Source organism: Vigna umbellata, chromosome 2, assembly GCF_029865625.1.
Source record: "Vigna umbellata cultivar VRB3 chromosome 2, Vumbellata_1.0, whole genome shotgun sequence".
NCBI classification, from domain to species: Eukaryota; Viridiplantae; Streptophyta; class Magnoliopsida; order Fabales; family Fabaceae; genus Vigna; species Vigna umbellata.
The window spans coordinates 34,528,430-34,543,813 of record NC_142166.1 but is presented as its reverse complement, the minus strand read 5'-3'; the positions used below and the strand labels follow the sequence as shown (position 1 = coordinate 34,543,813).

The 15,384-nt window shown below is 33.9% G+C and overlaps 1 protein-coding gene across 6 annotated transcripts; it reads left to right on the top strand.

The window, feature by feature from the left end:
- Positions 1–9,179: 9,179 nt before the first annotated feature.
- On the top strand, positions 9,180–13,953 carry LOC124848130 (putative inactive receptor kinase At5g58300). 6 transcript variants are annotated; one of them, XM_088106608.1, is made up of 5 exons: positions 9,180–9,492; positions 9,922–9,977; positions 10,842–10,922; positions 11,287–12,708; positions 13,118–13,953. In XM_088106608.1, the coding sequence occupies exons 4-5, from the start codon at positions 11,406–11,408 to the stop codon at positions 13,732–13,734; spliced, it is 1,920 nt and encodes a 639-aa protein (XP_087962734.1). In that variant the 5' UTR covers positions 9,180–9,492; positions 9,922–9,977; positions 10,842–10,922; positions 11,287–11,405; the 3' UTR covers positions 13,735–13,953. The 6 variants fall into 6 exon arrangements, with proteins under 6 accessions (XP_087962734.1, XP_087962733.1, XP_087962735.1 ...); XM_088106607.1 differs by having other exon boundaries at positions 10,835–10,922; XM_047325772.2 differs by lacking the exon at positions 9,180–9,492 and adding an exon at positions 9,544–9,804.
- Positions 13,954–15,384: the final 1,431 nt, after the last annotated feature.

Genomic DNA, 15,384 nt, shown 5'->3' with positions numbered 1-15,384 from the left:
TTTGTTTAAGTTAGTTTTCAATTACCTGTTAGTTATTATAGTTAAGTTATAAATATTTAATAAATGTAATTATTTATCTTTTTATCTTATTTCTGTATTAGGGTTGGTTTAATTGTGATCTAAATTTAAGCATGTTTTTATTTTGTTATTCAACAAATATTTAGATTGAATGACCCAGTTGAGTATTTGCCTATTGGATTTATCTAGTTATGATTTTTTTGGAGTTGATTTCCTACATGATTGGTCTGTAGGTGTCCATACATATTATATATATATATATATATATATATATATATATATATATATATATATATATATATTGTTTGCTTTGATAAAAAAATGGTAAGAGTTTTTTTTTGTTAGATATGAGCCTTGTAGTTTCACGGGTTTAACCGTTCTCTAACAAAGTAAAAGAAATTTTTCTTCTAAATTAGATATCTGTTGTGATATTAAATATATTAGTCTCCCTATTTATTTATATGATACTTGTCAGTATTGCTTTTACATCTGTTACCGTTATGACATTTTTGAGGTCTAAAAAAAATTATAAAGACTACAATTATAATTCCTTCGAAAGCAAATAATATTGTGTAATTTTTTTATAACATCGTTTAAAAATTATATAGATGAGGATCTTTTATTGAATGAAAATATAAAAAAAATATTGATTGTTTATGCTTGTTTTTATACTTGTTTTCATACTACCTATTGATGTTTTGGGAATTAAAGATCTAATGAATTATTTTTCTATGTATATAATTCTGAATATAGGGAATTAATAAGACATGGCAATTTATGGTTTAGTTGGAAGATAGAAGTTAGAGAGATAAAAATCTAAAATGCAATTGGAAGTAAAGGTATTTTAGATGAAATATATGTCAATTAATTATTTCCTAACAGGCAGAAAGAAGATTAAGAAATGTGAGTAGATATAGAATAAAACGAATGGTTAGCAAGAGCTTGAGAAGCACATGAATGTTCATTGAATGACAGTTTTGTTAGCTAGGAATTAAAGGGTTTTGAGAAAGTGAAGTATTGTGCAGTGTGTGATTGCTGAAATATTCCGTGCATTTACACCGCCACTATGTCTGAAATAGAAGTGAGAAATGGACTGCTCAAGTTGCTTTTGATATTAATGAGGCACTTATGTTAGTTGTCTATAGCTCTATATTTGAATGTGACTTCATGCCCTTCAACTACGTGTCCCTTCTTCAACTACCATTTTCAAAATTATTGCTATCATATATGATCAACATATATATATATATATATATATCTTACTATTAACCATTGCCATGCCAATGCTCAACAGATATCATCAGGAACTCACTAGATAAATTAAAAAAGTTATAGAAAAGTTATCATTTTCTCACTTGTACAAGACTGGTGTCTCCTCATGACAAACTTTTTGGGATGTCGTCCTTTTCAATGCTAAGGAAATATAACCATCACCCTTCTCAACAAATTTTATATTATTGGTTACCGAAACTTTCGTTTTATCAAATAAACTTCTTTTATATATTTGGTTAGCTATATCATCTTCATTTTATATTTATTTTTTAATTTTAATTAATTTTCTATTATTTTTTATTTGTACTTTGGACTTAACTCATATTTTTCCTATTATAAATAGAAGATCCTATGTGTATATTTAATACAAGAGAGATTAATCTTATACATATATTTTACTATATTCAACATGATATTTAGAGCATAAGGTTCTTTATTCGTTGGTCCTGTCCACTACAACCGTCATCGCCATTAAAGTCGTCGTTGTCACCATTAGGACTGGGCAAAAATAACTTAACTGTACTAAACTATAGTTAACTGTACTGTTTTATACTAAAAAAACTAATCCATTTTAACCAAAAACTATTTATACTATTATCTAGTTCAAGTTAGAAAAACTGAACTTATAATATTTTCAGTGCAGTTTGTGCAGTTAACTGAAATTTTGTTCTTTTATTTTTTTGCTGACCCCATTCCCCTCTCTCTCACCACTTGTTTAATTGATTTCTGCTTCGATTTAGCTGCATGGCTCCATTGCAAATGTTACACACGGGAAGAGAGAGAAAGATTAATGAGTTTTAAGTGCTAAAATGTCCAAGTTGTTCTAGTACTTGAAAACAAAAATCTTCAATCAAGTAACTTTATGAATAATAAACCATATAAAATATAGATAAACATGGATGATTTGACACTAATGTTTTATATTCAATTTTGAGTTTTGGTTTTCATAATTGACACCAGTTTGTAGATAATTTTTACATGATTGATGTGAAATTTTAATTTTGATTAAATTATCATTTATCCAATAAAATGTTGTATTTGTATATATATAAGTTTTATAAAAGTTTGTAAAAAAAAAATTACATGTGAGCAATATAAATGTTAGTTGAGATGGTAAAGGGAGTGTTATAAAAAGTATTATGAAATAGTGTTAATTTAAAAGTTTTGATTTATGAATTACCTGAAGAACTTTTGCAGTGGAGAGCTGCGTCACTTTTGGTCTATTTTCATAAATTAATTGAAATGGTGATAGCTAATTTGACCTGATTTGTTAAAAATTGTAGTAATATATGATCACTGTACACACATTAACTTGAGTAAAACCCACGATACAGACACTTGAGTAAAACCCGCAGTATAGAAACTCGCATTATAGAAAAGACTTCCTGATGTAAGTTCAATTATTAGTTAATTAGTATAAGTTCATATTTTTAAAATTGAACTGTTAAACAATACAGTTAGTTGTTATAGTGAGTAATTCAGTTTTCTTTAGTTTATTAAAAATATAGTTAACTATAGTTTAGTACAGTTCAATTAATTATGCCTAACCCTAGTCGCCATCGCCGTCACCAGAGCATTACTTTCTAATCGCTCGTGACAACACATGTGTCGTTGTCTTCGTCGTTGACCATCTTTGTTGGACTCTTCATGACCCCCCCTATCTGAATCTGGCCTGATTGTGTTGATTGGGCATCTTTTAAGTTCTAGGTTTTTACTCTCTTACTTGTTCATGAGTTCTGACTCGTCTATATATACTAACTATGTCAATGTGCATTTATCTATTGATATAAGTTAGATGATACTAATTATGCGACTTGGGCATCAATCGTTAAACTTTGGCTTAAGAGTCAGGGGTATCTTGATCATATTACTCAGAATGTGACAACTATTGATTCCACTACGGTTACCCATTGGTTGAAAGTTGATGCTCAGTTATGCATTGTTCTCAAAAGTACCCTTCATTCCTCTTTAAAACAAATTTTTCGTTCCTACGAAACATGTTTTGAAATCTGGGAACACACCAAATTATTATACACCAATGATACTCAATGTCTTTATGGTGTTTGTCATGATCTTCTCAATATTTTTACTCCTCAGCATCAAGACTGGGAACACGTCAAATTACTATACACCAATGATACTCAATGTCTTTATGGTGTTTGTCATGATATTCTCAATATTGTTGCTCCTCGACATCAAGACTCTATGATTTATTATATGGGTAAAATTCATATTCTTTTTCATGAATTTATGAATTATTGCCACCGGCCTATACTCCTACCAAAGAAATAGAGCAACAATCAAAGTTATTCATGCTACTAGCATTGCACGACCTTACTTATGAGTATTCTCATATTCATGATCAGATTTTGGGTTCACATGTTGTTTCCACTTTGATTTGTACTTGTTCCACTCTTTTGCATGTACCTAGTAAACCCATCAATGATACATATATTTCCTCTACGTTGGCATCTCAACGTCATGATCATAATCACTCTCGCAAACCGGGAAAATGATGTCTCAAGTGTAACCATTGTGGCAAGCTAGACCACACGATTGACAAGTGTTATGCATTACATGGTCACCCTCCTATATATCCTACTATTGTTCAGACTGTTCCTCCCTCACAATCACTTACTAGGGATCATCCTTCATCTGATATTACCGATGACTCTGTTATTTTCAGTAAATTTCTCAAATGGTATAAGGATCAACAACCTTATAGTTTCAGTACATCTTTAGCACACACATGTACATATTTTGTTGGTCTGAGTCCATCTTCTTCTCTTAGCTCTTGGGTTCTTGACTCGGGAGCCACAAATCACATTACTAGTAACAAATGTTTGTTTTCCTTGTCCTCTTTAAATCCTTTACCTTATGTTACCTTCTATCTTATTTCCTCATGAACCCCTTCACCCTTACCTCTAAAAGTTTTTAGGTCTACATGTTTTGTTCATAATTTTAGTCCTGGTCTTGATAAGTTAGCTCCTCAATTACACAAATGTATTTTTGGTCCTGGTCTTGATAAGTTTTTGGGTCTACATGTTTTTGTATTTTTTCTCCCTCTCTTAATCGTTATTTTATATATGTAGATGTCACCTTCAATGAGTCTTCCTTTTATTTTAACGATCGTTCATCTTCTGATATGTCTTCTTCTAACACTATCAATATTCCCGTTGTTTGTGCTCTTCTAATTGTGCCTAGTTCACCAGGTGTTTCTGAACAACCACCAAGTGACTAAATTCAAGTGCCAATTACCTTGTCTCCTCCAACTCGGACAACTGAGTCTACCCTTCCAATTGTCCTCCGAAAAGGTATACATTCTACTCGTAATCCTTCTCCATATTATATTACTTTAGGTTATCATAAACTATCTTCACCTTTTTATACTTGACTTTCATCTATTTCTTTTGTGATCATCCCAAAATTTGTCACTGATGCCTTAGCCCATCTTAGATGGCATTAAGCCATGTTAGATGAACTAATTTTTCTTCAGATTAATGGAACTTGGGAGCTTGTCCCATTACCGTGTATAAAACTTGTTGTTGGTTGCATATGGGTTTTTGCTATCAAAGTTGGTCTTGATGGAACTATTGATCGTTTCAAAGCTCGTCTTGTGGTCAAAGGTTACACACAAATTTTTGGATTGGTTTATGGTGATACTTTTCTCCAGTGGCAAAGATGACATTTGTTTGTTGCCATGACAGCTATTCAGCAATGGCCTCTTTATCAACTAGATGTCAAAAATGCATTCCTTAACGAAGATTTGCAAGAAGAGATTTATATGGAGCAACCTCGAAGATTTGTTGCTTAAGGGAAGTCTTCTAGGTTGGTATGTCGTCTTCGCAAATCCTTATATGGCCTAAAAAAATATCCTAGGACCTGGTTTGGAAAATTTAGTAATGTTGTTGAACAATTTGGTATGACTCGCTGTAAGGTAGATCATTCAGTCTTTTATCGTCACTCGAGTGTTGGATATGTTGACTTGATAGTATATGTTGATGACATTATTCTTATAGGTAGTGATAGTCATGACATCTCTCAGATGAAACAACATCTTTGCAACCCTTTTCAGAATAAAGATCTTGACTAACTTAGATATTTGTTGGGTATTGAGGTGGCACAATCCAACGATGGTATTGTTATATATCAAAGGAAATATGCATTGGATATTTTGGAGGAAACTGGATTGATGAATTCAAAACTTGTGGATACACCCATGAATCTTACTACTAAACTTCTACCAAAATAGGGGAGCCTACGTCAGATCCCGAGAAATATAGAAGACTAGTTGGAAAATTGAATTATCTTACAGTTACTCGTCCTGACATTTCCTTTGCAGTTAATGTGGTAAGCCAATTCCTTAATTCTCCATGTAAAGATCATTGAAATTTAGTTATTCGTATATTAAAGTACATTAAAGGATCTTCTGGAAAATGGTTGTTATATGATTCTAGTAACCATACAAGAGTGATTTGTTATTCTAATGCAGATTGGGCTGGATCTCCTTTTGATAGAAGATCTACATCCAAATATTGTGTCTCCATTGGTGATAACTTGGTCTTATGGAAAAGCAAGAAATAGAGTGCTGTGGCAAGATCTAGTGCAGAAGCAGAATATAGAGCTATGCCTTCAGCCACTTGTGAGCTTGTTTGGCTTAAGCAATTGCTAGAGAGTTAAAATTTAGAGATGTCACTCAAATGACACTTATATGTGACCATCGGACTACTCTTCATATTAGTTATAATCCTATGTTTTATGAGAGGACCAAACACATTGAGATTGACTGTCATTTCATTCGAGAGAAGATTGTGTCTGGAGATATCAAGACTGAGTTTGCCAATTCAAGTGATCATGAGTTAGCAGGTATTTTCACTAAGTCTTTATAGGGATTGAGAATTGATTATAGGTTTAATAATTTTTGAGGTCCCTATTTATGCATAAACGTCTCAAATATGTCATTCTATTATTCGTTATCTGAATTAGGTCCCTATTTGTGTAAAATTGATTCAATTGCACCCTTGCTGTCAATTTAAGTGAACAACATTAAGATTGCAATCACGTGGTATGCTGACTTTGCAAATATGAACCATGTGGCACATTGGGGGTGTTAGTGATGTAGGTTTTGTAATTTTGAAATGAAAAAAAAAATTGGGATTTCATTAAATTACTAATTTGCAAAAATCCCTAATTAAAAAGGGTGCCTGAGGTGTTCAAAGTTGTTCTTCTACGATGCAAGGTGCTTGGATGGTGAATGTATTTCTTCTTCTTTGAAGAGGATTTCAGAGGACCATTCATGTTGTTCTTCCACATGTAGTGGATCGCACCAATGAAGGCTTGACATGTGACAACCCCTTTCTGACCCAAAAATTAGGGTTTTTGAATTGGGGAAAACTTGCTCCTATGACTTTTCTCTCTTCATGATTGCTAATGCAAATAGGGTTTCACCCCTTTCATATGGAAGCACATAATAACGCAATGGTATTCACGTTTTGATGACTTCCCTTGTTGTACAAAATTGCAGGTTCACGACTCGAAGAAATTGATGCGTGAAGACATGATGGAGAATTCGCGAATTGGGGATGGCTTCTTTAAGTTTCAACTCGCGGAGAAGATGAACTCATAGACTGGGTGGTGTTTTCTGATTACAGGTCTTGAATCGCGATTTGGGTGCTTGAAGATGATGAAGGACACAAATATGGTTCATGAGACGCGATCAGGGTTCACGGCGGTGACAATTTGGGTTTGTTGTTTCTAGTTGGGGATTTTTATGCATTTGTAGGTGAAGACGCGGGGATGACGATTTATGGTTAAAGGTGTGGTTGCTTGCGCGATTCTCGCGATTTTATGAAGGTTGGACAAATCGCAGCGGTGCTCTACGGCGGCTTGCGGTGACTTTGCGATTTGGGTGGCGTTGTAAGCATGTACGAGACTTAATCGGAGCAAATCACGTTTCCTTTAATCATGCCATGAATTTGCTTCCATAATCAAAGCCACATTTACTAACCTTTCACTTGATTCACCTCCAACAACTTGGCGATTCTAGCAAACTACATTTGATAGATGACGATAAAATCCTTCAACGAAACCCTAATCTTATTGATGGAAAACTAATTTGATTGAATGAACCTGAATTTGGAACGAAAAGAAATAACTCACTCAAACCCTAAACTAAATTCCACGTACTGCCACCAACTAAAACATATTATATCACGTAATGCGACCTAACTCTGTCACATGGTTCAGATTTGCAAAGTCATCATGCCATGTGACTATAATCTTGTCGTTCACTCAAATTGACGGTAAAATTGCAATTGAATCAATTTTACACGAATAGGGACCTAGTTCAGATAACGAATAATAGAAGGACCTATTTGAGACGTTTGTGATAAATAAGGACCTCGAAAATAATTAAACCTTGATTATATTTATAAGAAGCTTGGTCTACAATTTGTATACATAAGTTTGAAGAGAGTGTTAGATATATTATCTTTATTTTATATTTATCTTTTATTTTTAGTTAGTTTGTTACTATTATTATTTTTATTTTGTGCTTAACTCATATTTCTTCTATTATAAATAAAAGAGTTTATGTGTAAAGATTAATCCTAAATATTTATTATATTCAACAAAATATTTATATTTATATGTAAGTTTAAATGTACAGTTAGCACTTTTTTTAAATACAATAGAAAAAATATTTCATCACGGGTGCTTTATTCATTAAAATGTCAATTTCACCCAACTCAGTTTATTTCTGATCCACGTGCGTCGTATTAAAAAAAAATCTACAAAATAAAAAAGTTCATATAAAAAAAAATTCAGTAGACTAAAATGCTCGCAAAAACGGCATGTGTCACTACCAACGTATTCATTTTATCAAGTTAACAACCTTATTTGAAAATGAAAGTAAAAGAAAAAAAACCATTTACTTTAAAAAAAATTACAAACATAAAAAATATATACCCAATTTAAATCTAAACCTAGGTCAGATGGGTAAGGTCATATCAGACTTAGATAAAGTTATACTATAATTAAACCCACTTTTTTCTTACCCTAGATCATGGGAATTTTGGATGATGGAGTTTTTTCAAGCAACTAAAAAATATGTTTTTAAAAGGGATTTGGGATTGGTACATGCATGAGTCACAAGTGAAATTCTGAGTTTTCTATTGGAGGAATTTTAATCCAAACTTACTCATTAAGCAACCAGTTGATGCATGAAGTGTAAGATTTTTAAAGATCATGGTAATGTAAAATTGGTGGTTATTATAAAAAGTCATAATTTATGGAAAAGTCAAAACAGATATGTTGAGACGATGAGTTATGAGTGACAGGCTACCTATATCTAAAATAGAATTAAGAATAGTGTGGAAGGATGGAAAGGAAAGGAAAGGATTTGAAATGGTTCTGTAACAGCCAACTACCTTCTTCGTGTTTTTATGGGTAACTCATTACACAGTTGGCCCCATCATGGTCTAGTCTCTCTCACAAACATAGCCAATATGTGCCAATTTTAAATGTTTAGTTTCTGTTCACACCTTTATCCTATTCCTACTTTCATCAATGAATGCTCGTCTTTTTCTTACTTCTCTTTAGTCCAAACACTTTGGAACATGACAATAGGTAATCATCAAAATATTCTTAATCAAATGGACTGTAATGGATTTTCATAACTTGTTAACAATGCCCAGTTTTTAGCTCATTCTCATTCCCTCATTAATACCGGATCATGGCCTATACAATAATAGGTTTTAGAGTGCAATACTTGAGTGCCCTGTTGTTTTTATTAATTAATTAATTCTCATGGGGGACCATTCTCATGGATTTTGATCTTCAATAACAATTCAAAACAGGAATGTATCTCCATTACTTTCCTCTTCATCAACCTCTAATTACTCCTTCATGAACCTCTAGTTTTGACGAAGTCTAACTCATATCTGAGGGAGTTGGAGCACTCTGAAAATTTTGACTGTGGAGAGAAATACAAGAGTTAATATCTATGTTGGAAGAGTGAAATAATGATGGGAAAGTGAGGTTTTTAAAGTACTCCATTATACGGTTCTTCAGTAGTTTTCAGAGTGGCATGTCGGCAAATCCTTATTTATGCCTCGGTGGTCTTTGTACTTCTTTTTCATACGATTAAATCTACAAAATTCATGCATTGTTCCTTATATGTTGGGCCATTTTCAACAGCAGCAGGTGCATATTAATGTACTAGTACTATAGTTAGCTAGATAAAGGGCTTGCTGAACTCCCTCATTATTGCTGTCATTGTAGCGAGTAGGAAAGTTCTTTTTTTTTCTTCTTCCGGTTTTTCATCAAAACATATTCAGCTACCCTCTTTTTTGCTGTGTGTGAATCTCTTGAAAAGAGAAGAAATCATACTCTTATTATTGGTAACACTGTAATGGCAAGTCTGATGCCACCAACTCCAACTGTGCTGAGTTGGAAGTAACTTTAAGGGAAACTAGGCTCCTTCTCAATTTTAAAGTTACAAGTCATACTATATTTGTAAGAAAATAAATAGTCAAGTACTATTGCGCTCCATTTCACACTGTGCTTTTCTTTACTAATTAACTTGCTTTCTTCTTGACCTCCATGATATTTCTTAACTCATTTTTTGCGCAGTGATGCTTCACTCTGTGATGTGTTCTCAGCCTCCCAGAACTGAATTTCATGCCAAGGTAGCATCTCTCACTTTCTTTCTAATTCCATCTCGAATACTTGTAGTCATTAACTGGGAACACTTAATGAATATTGCATTATCCATGATTAATGTCATTACTGATACTCATAACATATCTGTTCTCGGGTCCTGATCCCTATAAAGTTTCTATCCATCTTCATGATTCAGTTTTGAGTGTCTTTCTCCTTATATGTCTTACAAACCGGAGATTTTTTCTAGTGTGAACTGTATGGCTTCAATTTCTTCTCGAAACTTTGTTATTTTTAATGTTTTATGTAATTGGGATGATGGACAAAGGTTTTGTTTTGTTTGCTTTAAGTGGAGGAAAAATCAGTGAATTGTTTTTGTTGAGATGTTGATTCTATGTTAGCTTTGAGTTGTTTAATACAAGACCTGACCCATCTGCATCTCTTTAATTATCCTTTGTTTCTGTGCGTGTCAAAATCTGGTTAATCAAATATTTTTGTGTGCTTCAAAATGACCTTTCTGCAGTATTCACTGACCAGATAAGGTGGCCGAAATGAGAAATCAACACCAATGATTTATGTTGATCTTTTATAAATTATGAGAATGCGGTCTGCTTTAGGTAAAGAATGCTTTTTCTTTATAAAGTACACCGGAGAATCAAACTTTTACTTTTTCTTTTTGAGTTCTATTTTTTCTTGGATTCTTAACTATCACAAGAATGAACTTTGTTTTTCTTTTCACTTCTCCCTTCTTGGATGTTTCTGAAACTTATAACCACCGATTTGTGAGCCAATTTCTTTATTCTCGGTGAAAAATGCACTTTAGTCCCCCATTATTTAAAGTTCACAGGCTAACCTTTGGCCTTTTACTTTTTCTTTTTAAATGGAGGAGTCAGCATAACACTTCAGGTATTGAATGAAAGAAAATGCCTCAACCGATGCATTTGAAAGAAGGATGTTCCCTTCCTTTGTAAATGGTAAGCAAGCATGAATGACACTGTGTTATTTTGCTTTATTTTTTTCTTCTCTGCAAAAGCTGCAACAAGTGCTGTTTTCGGTTTTCTGCATAAACAGGAGACTTGTCGTAAAATTCAAATTTTCTGCAATAGAACTTAGTTCAAACTTTTTTAATTCAACCCTTTGTAATGTCTAAATTCACAATGTGTTCATCCTACTCCTTTCATCCTTTAAACTAAACACTTCCTGTTGCGTGCTGCTAATGTTGAAAATTAAAATATCACTGATTTTAGGAAAGCTTCATGTAATCATGCTTACCCAAATGATCATTTGTCTGAACAAAAACTTGTTAATTTGAACTTTGACAATATTGTACTTTCTCAGCTACAGGATCAGCCAACAACCTGCTGCATCTTCCAAAGCAAGACTAGGAGAGAATGAAGAACAGTTAAGATCAGAAGCCGGAACCACCACCTGCCTTGATTTTGCATTAAACAATAATCATGAAGTTGCAGTTTTCTATTGTTGCAATTATTCTATTAGGCTCCACACTGTCTTTCTGTGGCATGATTGTAGCTGACTTGAAGTCTGACAAACAAGCTCTGTTGGAGTTTTCTTCAAGTGTCCTACATGCCCCAAGACTCAACTGGAAGAATGACTCCGCTTCAATTTGCATCTCATGGGTTGGTGTGACATGCAACTCAAATGGCACACGTGTCATAGGCCTTCACCTTCCAGGAATGGGATTAACTGGGACCATTCAAGAGAGCAGCATAGGAAAACTAGATGCTCTTAGGGTCCTCAGTCTTCATTCCAATGGTCTCAGAGGAAATCTTCCTTCTAACATCCTCTCTATTCCTTCACTCCAATTTGTATACCTTCAGCACAATAACTTCTCTGGTGCTATTCCTTCTCCTGTGTCCCCTAAACTCTTTGCATTGGATATCTCCTGTAACTCCTTTTCTGGCAGCATCCCACCTGCAATTCAGAACCTGAGAAGACTCACTTGGTTGTATCTCCAAAACAATTCCATATCTGGGGCTATTCCTGACTTCAACCTTCCAAGTCTCAAACATTTGAACTTGAGTTATAATAACTTCAATGGCTCAATTCCAAATTCCATAAAGACATTCCCTTATTCTTCTTTTGTCGGGAACTCTCTCTTATGTGGGCCACCACTAAATGATTGCTCTACAATCTCCCCTTCTCCATCTGCTTCCACTGATGATTACCCGCCACTCACCCCACCTACCATCCAAAACCAAAAGGGTACCAACCATAAGAAAAGCTTTGGCCTGGCTCCTATACTTGCTCTAGTCATTGGGGTCTTTGCCTTCCTCTCTCTGCTAGTTGTAGTGATCTGTGTCTTCTGTTTGAAGAGGAAGAAGAACAGTAAAAGCAGTGGCATACTGAAAGGAAAGGCTTCGTGTACTGGAAAGACAGAGGTTTCCAAGAGTTTCGGAAGTGGGGTGCAAGGGGCTGAAAAAAACAAACTATTTTTCTTTGAAGGTTCCTCTTCAACCTTTGACCTTGAGGATTTGCTGAAGGCTTCAGCTGAAGTTCTTGGAAAAGGAAGCTATGGAACAGCATATAAGGCTGTTTTGGAGGAGGGAACAACAGTGGTAGTGAAAAGGTTGAAAGAAGTTGTGGTAGGAAAGAAGGAGTTTGAGCAGCATTTGGAGATTGTAGGGAAATTTGGAAGCCACCCAAATGTGATGCCCCTAAGGGCTTATTACTATTCCAAAGATGAAAAACTTCTGGTTTACAACTACATGCCAGGTGGCAGCTTGTTTTTCTTGTTGCACGGTAAGTTCTACCTGATGACAAAACTCTTCTCATTTTCTTCAGAACTAACATGTCTTTTGATTCTACATGAACATGAACCTCTCAGTTTTAACTAAACTATGATCAATCGACTTTACATAGTATTAATCATAGTTCATTAAATTCAAATAGGAACTGAAACTGACAATGGCAGTGTAACCAAAACTTCTGATCGAAAGTTGACAAATTTAGGTAGTTTATACAAAAGCTTTTGCATTGTCGGTGCAAACACTATATACTCAACATCCTTAACATTTGCAAAATTATGTCTTGAATTCCATTCTTGAGTTAATGATTGAACTAAAACAGTGGTAGCATCTACAACTTATGAACTTGAATTGTAACACTGTTATGTCTTTGGTTTCCCTGCCTATGGTGTTCCAAACAACAGGAAACAGAGGTGCAGGAAGAACCCCACTTGACTGGGATTCCAGAGTGAAGATTTTGCATGGAGCTGCCAAGGGAATTGCTTTCATCCACTCCGAGGGAGGTCCAAAATTCACACATGGCAACATCAAGTCAAACAATGTGCTGATAACCCAAGAACTAGAAGGATGCATCAGTGATGTTGGATTGCCACCTCTAATGAACACCCCAGCAACCATGTCTAGAGCCAATGGCTACAGAGCTCCAGAAGTCACAGACTCAAAGAAGATCACTCAGAAGTCTGATGTATACAGCTTTGGCGTGGTGCTGCTTGAAATGCTGACAGGGAAGACCCCACTGAGGTATCCAGGGTATGAGGATGTGGTTGATCTTCCAAGGTGGGTGAGGTCTGTGGTTAGGGAGGAATGGACTGCAGAAGTGTTTGATGAGGAGCTTCTGAGAGGGCAGTACGTTGAAGAGGAAATGGTGCAGATGCTTCAGATTGCATTGGCATGTGTAGCTAAGGGCTCAGAAAATAGGCCTAGAATGGATGAAGTTGCTAGAATGATTGAGGAAATAAAGCATCCGGAGTTGAAGAACCGGCCATCTTCTGAGTCTGAATCTAATGTGCAAACACCATGATCAATCTTTTTGTCTTTTCCTTCAACTTTGTTTCAGAGGGAGAGTAATAAAATTTCAAGAGAATGGGGTGTTCTCGTATTTTGTTCTGTCCTCAATTAATAAGCATGTTTCATTGTAAAATACTACTCATGTTTTTTTTTTTTTATTATTCATGTTGCCACCTTAACAGCTTCCTTCATGTTTCACAAAGTTATGAAAAATTTGGCTCATTGTTGTTCAGTCTCTGGATTTAATTCAAGTTCCATTTTGCACACCAAAGGTGACCCATTAAGTTTTCCTTTCAAATTCTTCTTATTAAACAGGTGCTTTAGGCGAAAAGAAGAGAGATATACATAAAAACAATTAAAAAAAGTGACAAGATCGAGAATAAATAACTTGAAAAAGATTAATTTAAATAAGAAATATTTTATTCAATTAATTGGTTTGAAACACTGTATGAATCTCTGTATACATCACCCTAAAGTAAAGATTATAAAAAGATCTTTTAATCTTCTAACAACAGTTAAATTCTACTGTAGTTTATCAATTATATTTTCTTCTGAATTAATACAATATTATTTGAAGACGATAGAGAAAAATGTAAGAGACATATGAGTGAAAGTGAAATGTGTATTTTATTAAAACCAAGTAAATTATATGACATAAATATAGGCATATACTTATTTACTATAAAAACCAATAAAATATATTATTTAGGGTATGGATACTTTTAGAACCTATTATAAAGACATAATGATTTGGCAATTAATTATACAAATATTGTAACAATATGCATTTAAATTTTTAAATTAAAGTATTGATATACATTGCTATATCATTAAAATGCTGATAAAAAATATATATCATTAAAATAAAGTTGTAAAGTGGATATTTGATAAGATGTAACTTTTTATTATTTATTTATCTAGTTTGGTATGTTTGAGTTAAGTTTGTTCTTGTTGATTTTGATGGGATATTTTTCCCAATAAATTAATAGACATCTTCTTTCTCCAACAACAGGATCTTGCACAGTTCTTAAAGTTAAGAACCAGTTCTTGTTAGGTTTCACTATTGGAATAAAATGAGGAATGATTCAAACAAAAAGGAAATAGTAGGTAGATGAAAGGTGGAAATAAGAAATGGGAAAAGGAAAAGGAAAAGGATGACTCACATCATAAAAAAGGTGGTAAATATAGATAAATTGTGGGGTCTATTTAAAATAAGATAAGAACTTGTATTAGCTTTTTAGCTCTGGAATAAAACTTAAATTTTGTTGTTAAATCTTAAGTCTCAATGAAGAATCCAGAAAAAGTGTTTAAGTACCGCCAGATATTCTGATGCGCTTTTCATAATGTAAGTTTTTATCGTTTGAAAAATCTGAATGAGAGATGACAATAAATTTATGGTGGTGGAAAAAGTAGAAGCTTGTTCCATGATCCAAGCTGAATTATGGGCTATGTATCGTGGGCTGAACATTACTCTCTTGTTTCATACTCATCAATCCAAACACAGGATTATTCTTTTTTTTATCCCCATAAAATCTCTATCACTCCACCATGGTATATAAAAAATATCAACATGACAGTGTCATAATATCTCAATCAATTCAAAACTATTTTTTATATTATGGGCGTGTGAAAAAGAAAAACCACGATAGATACTAGCATACCT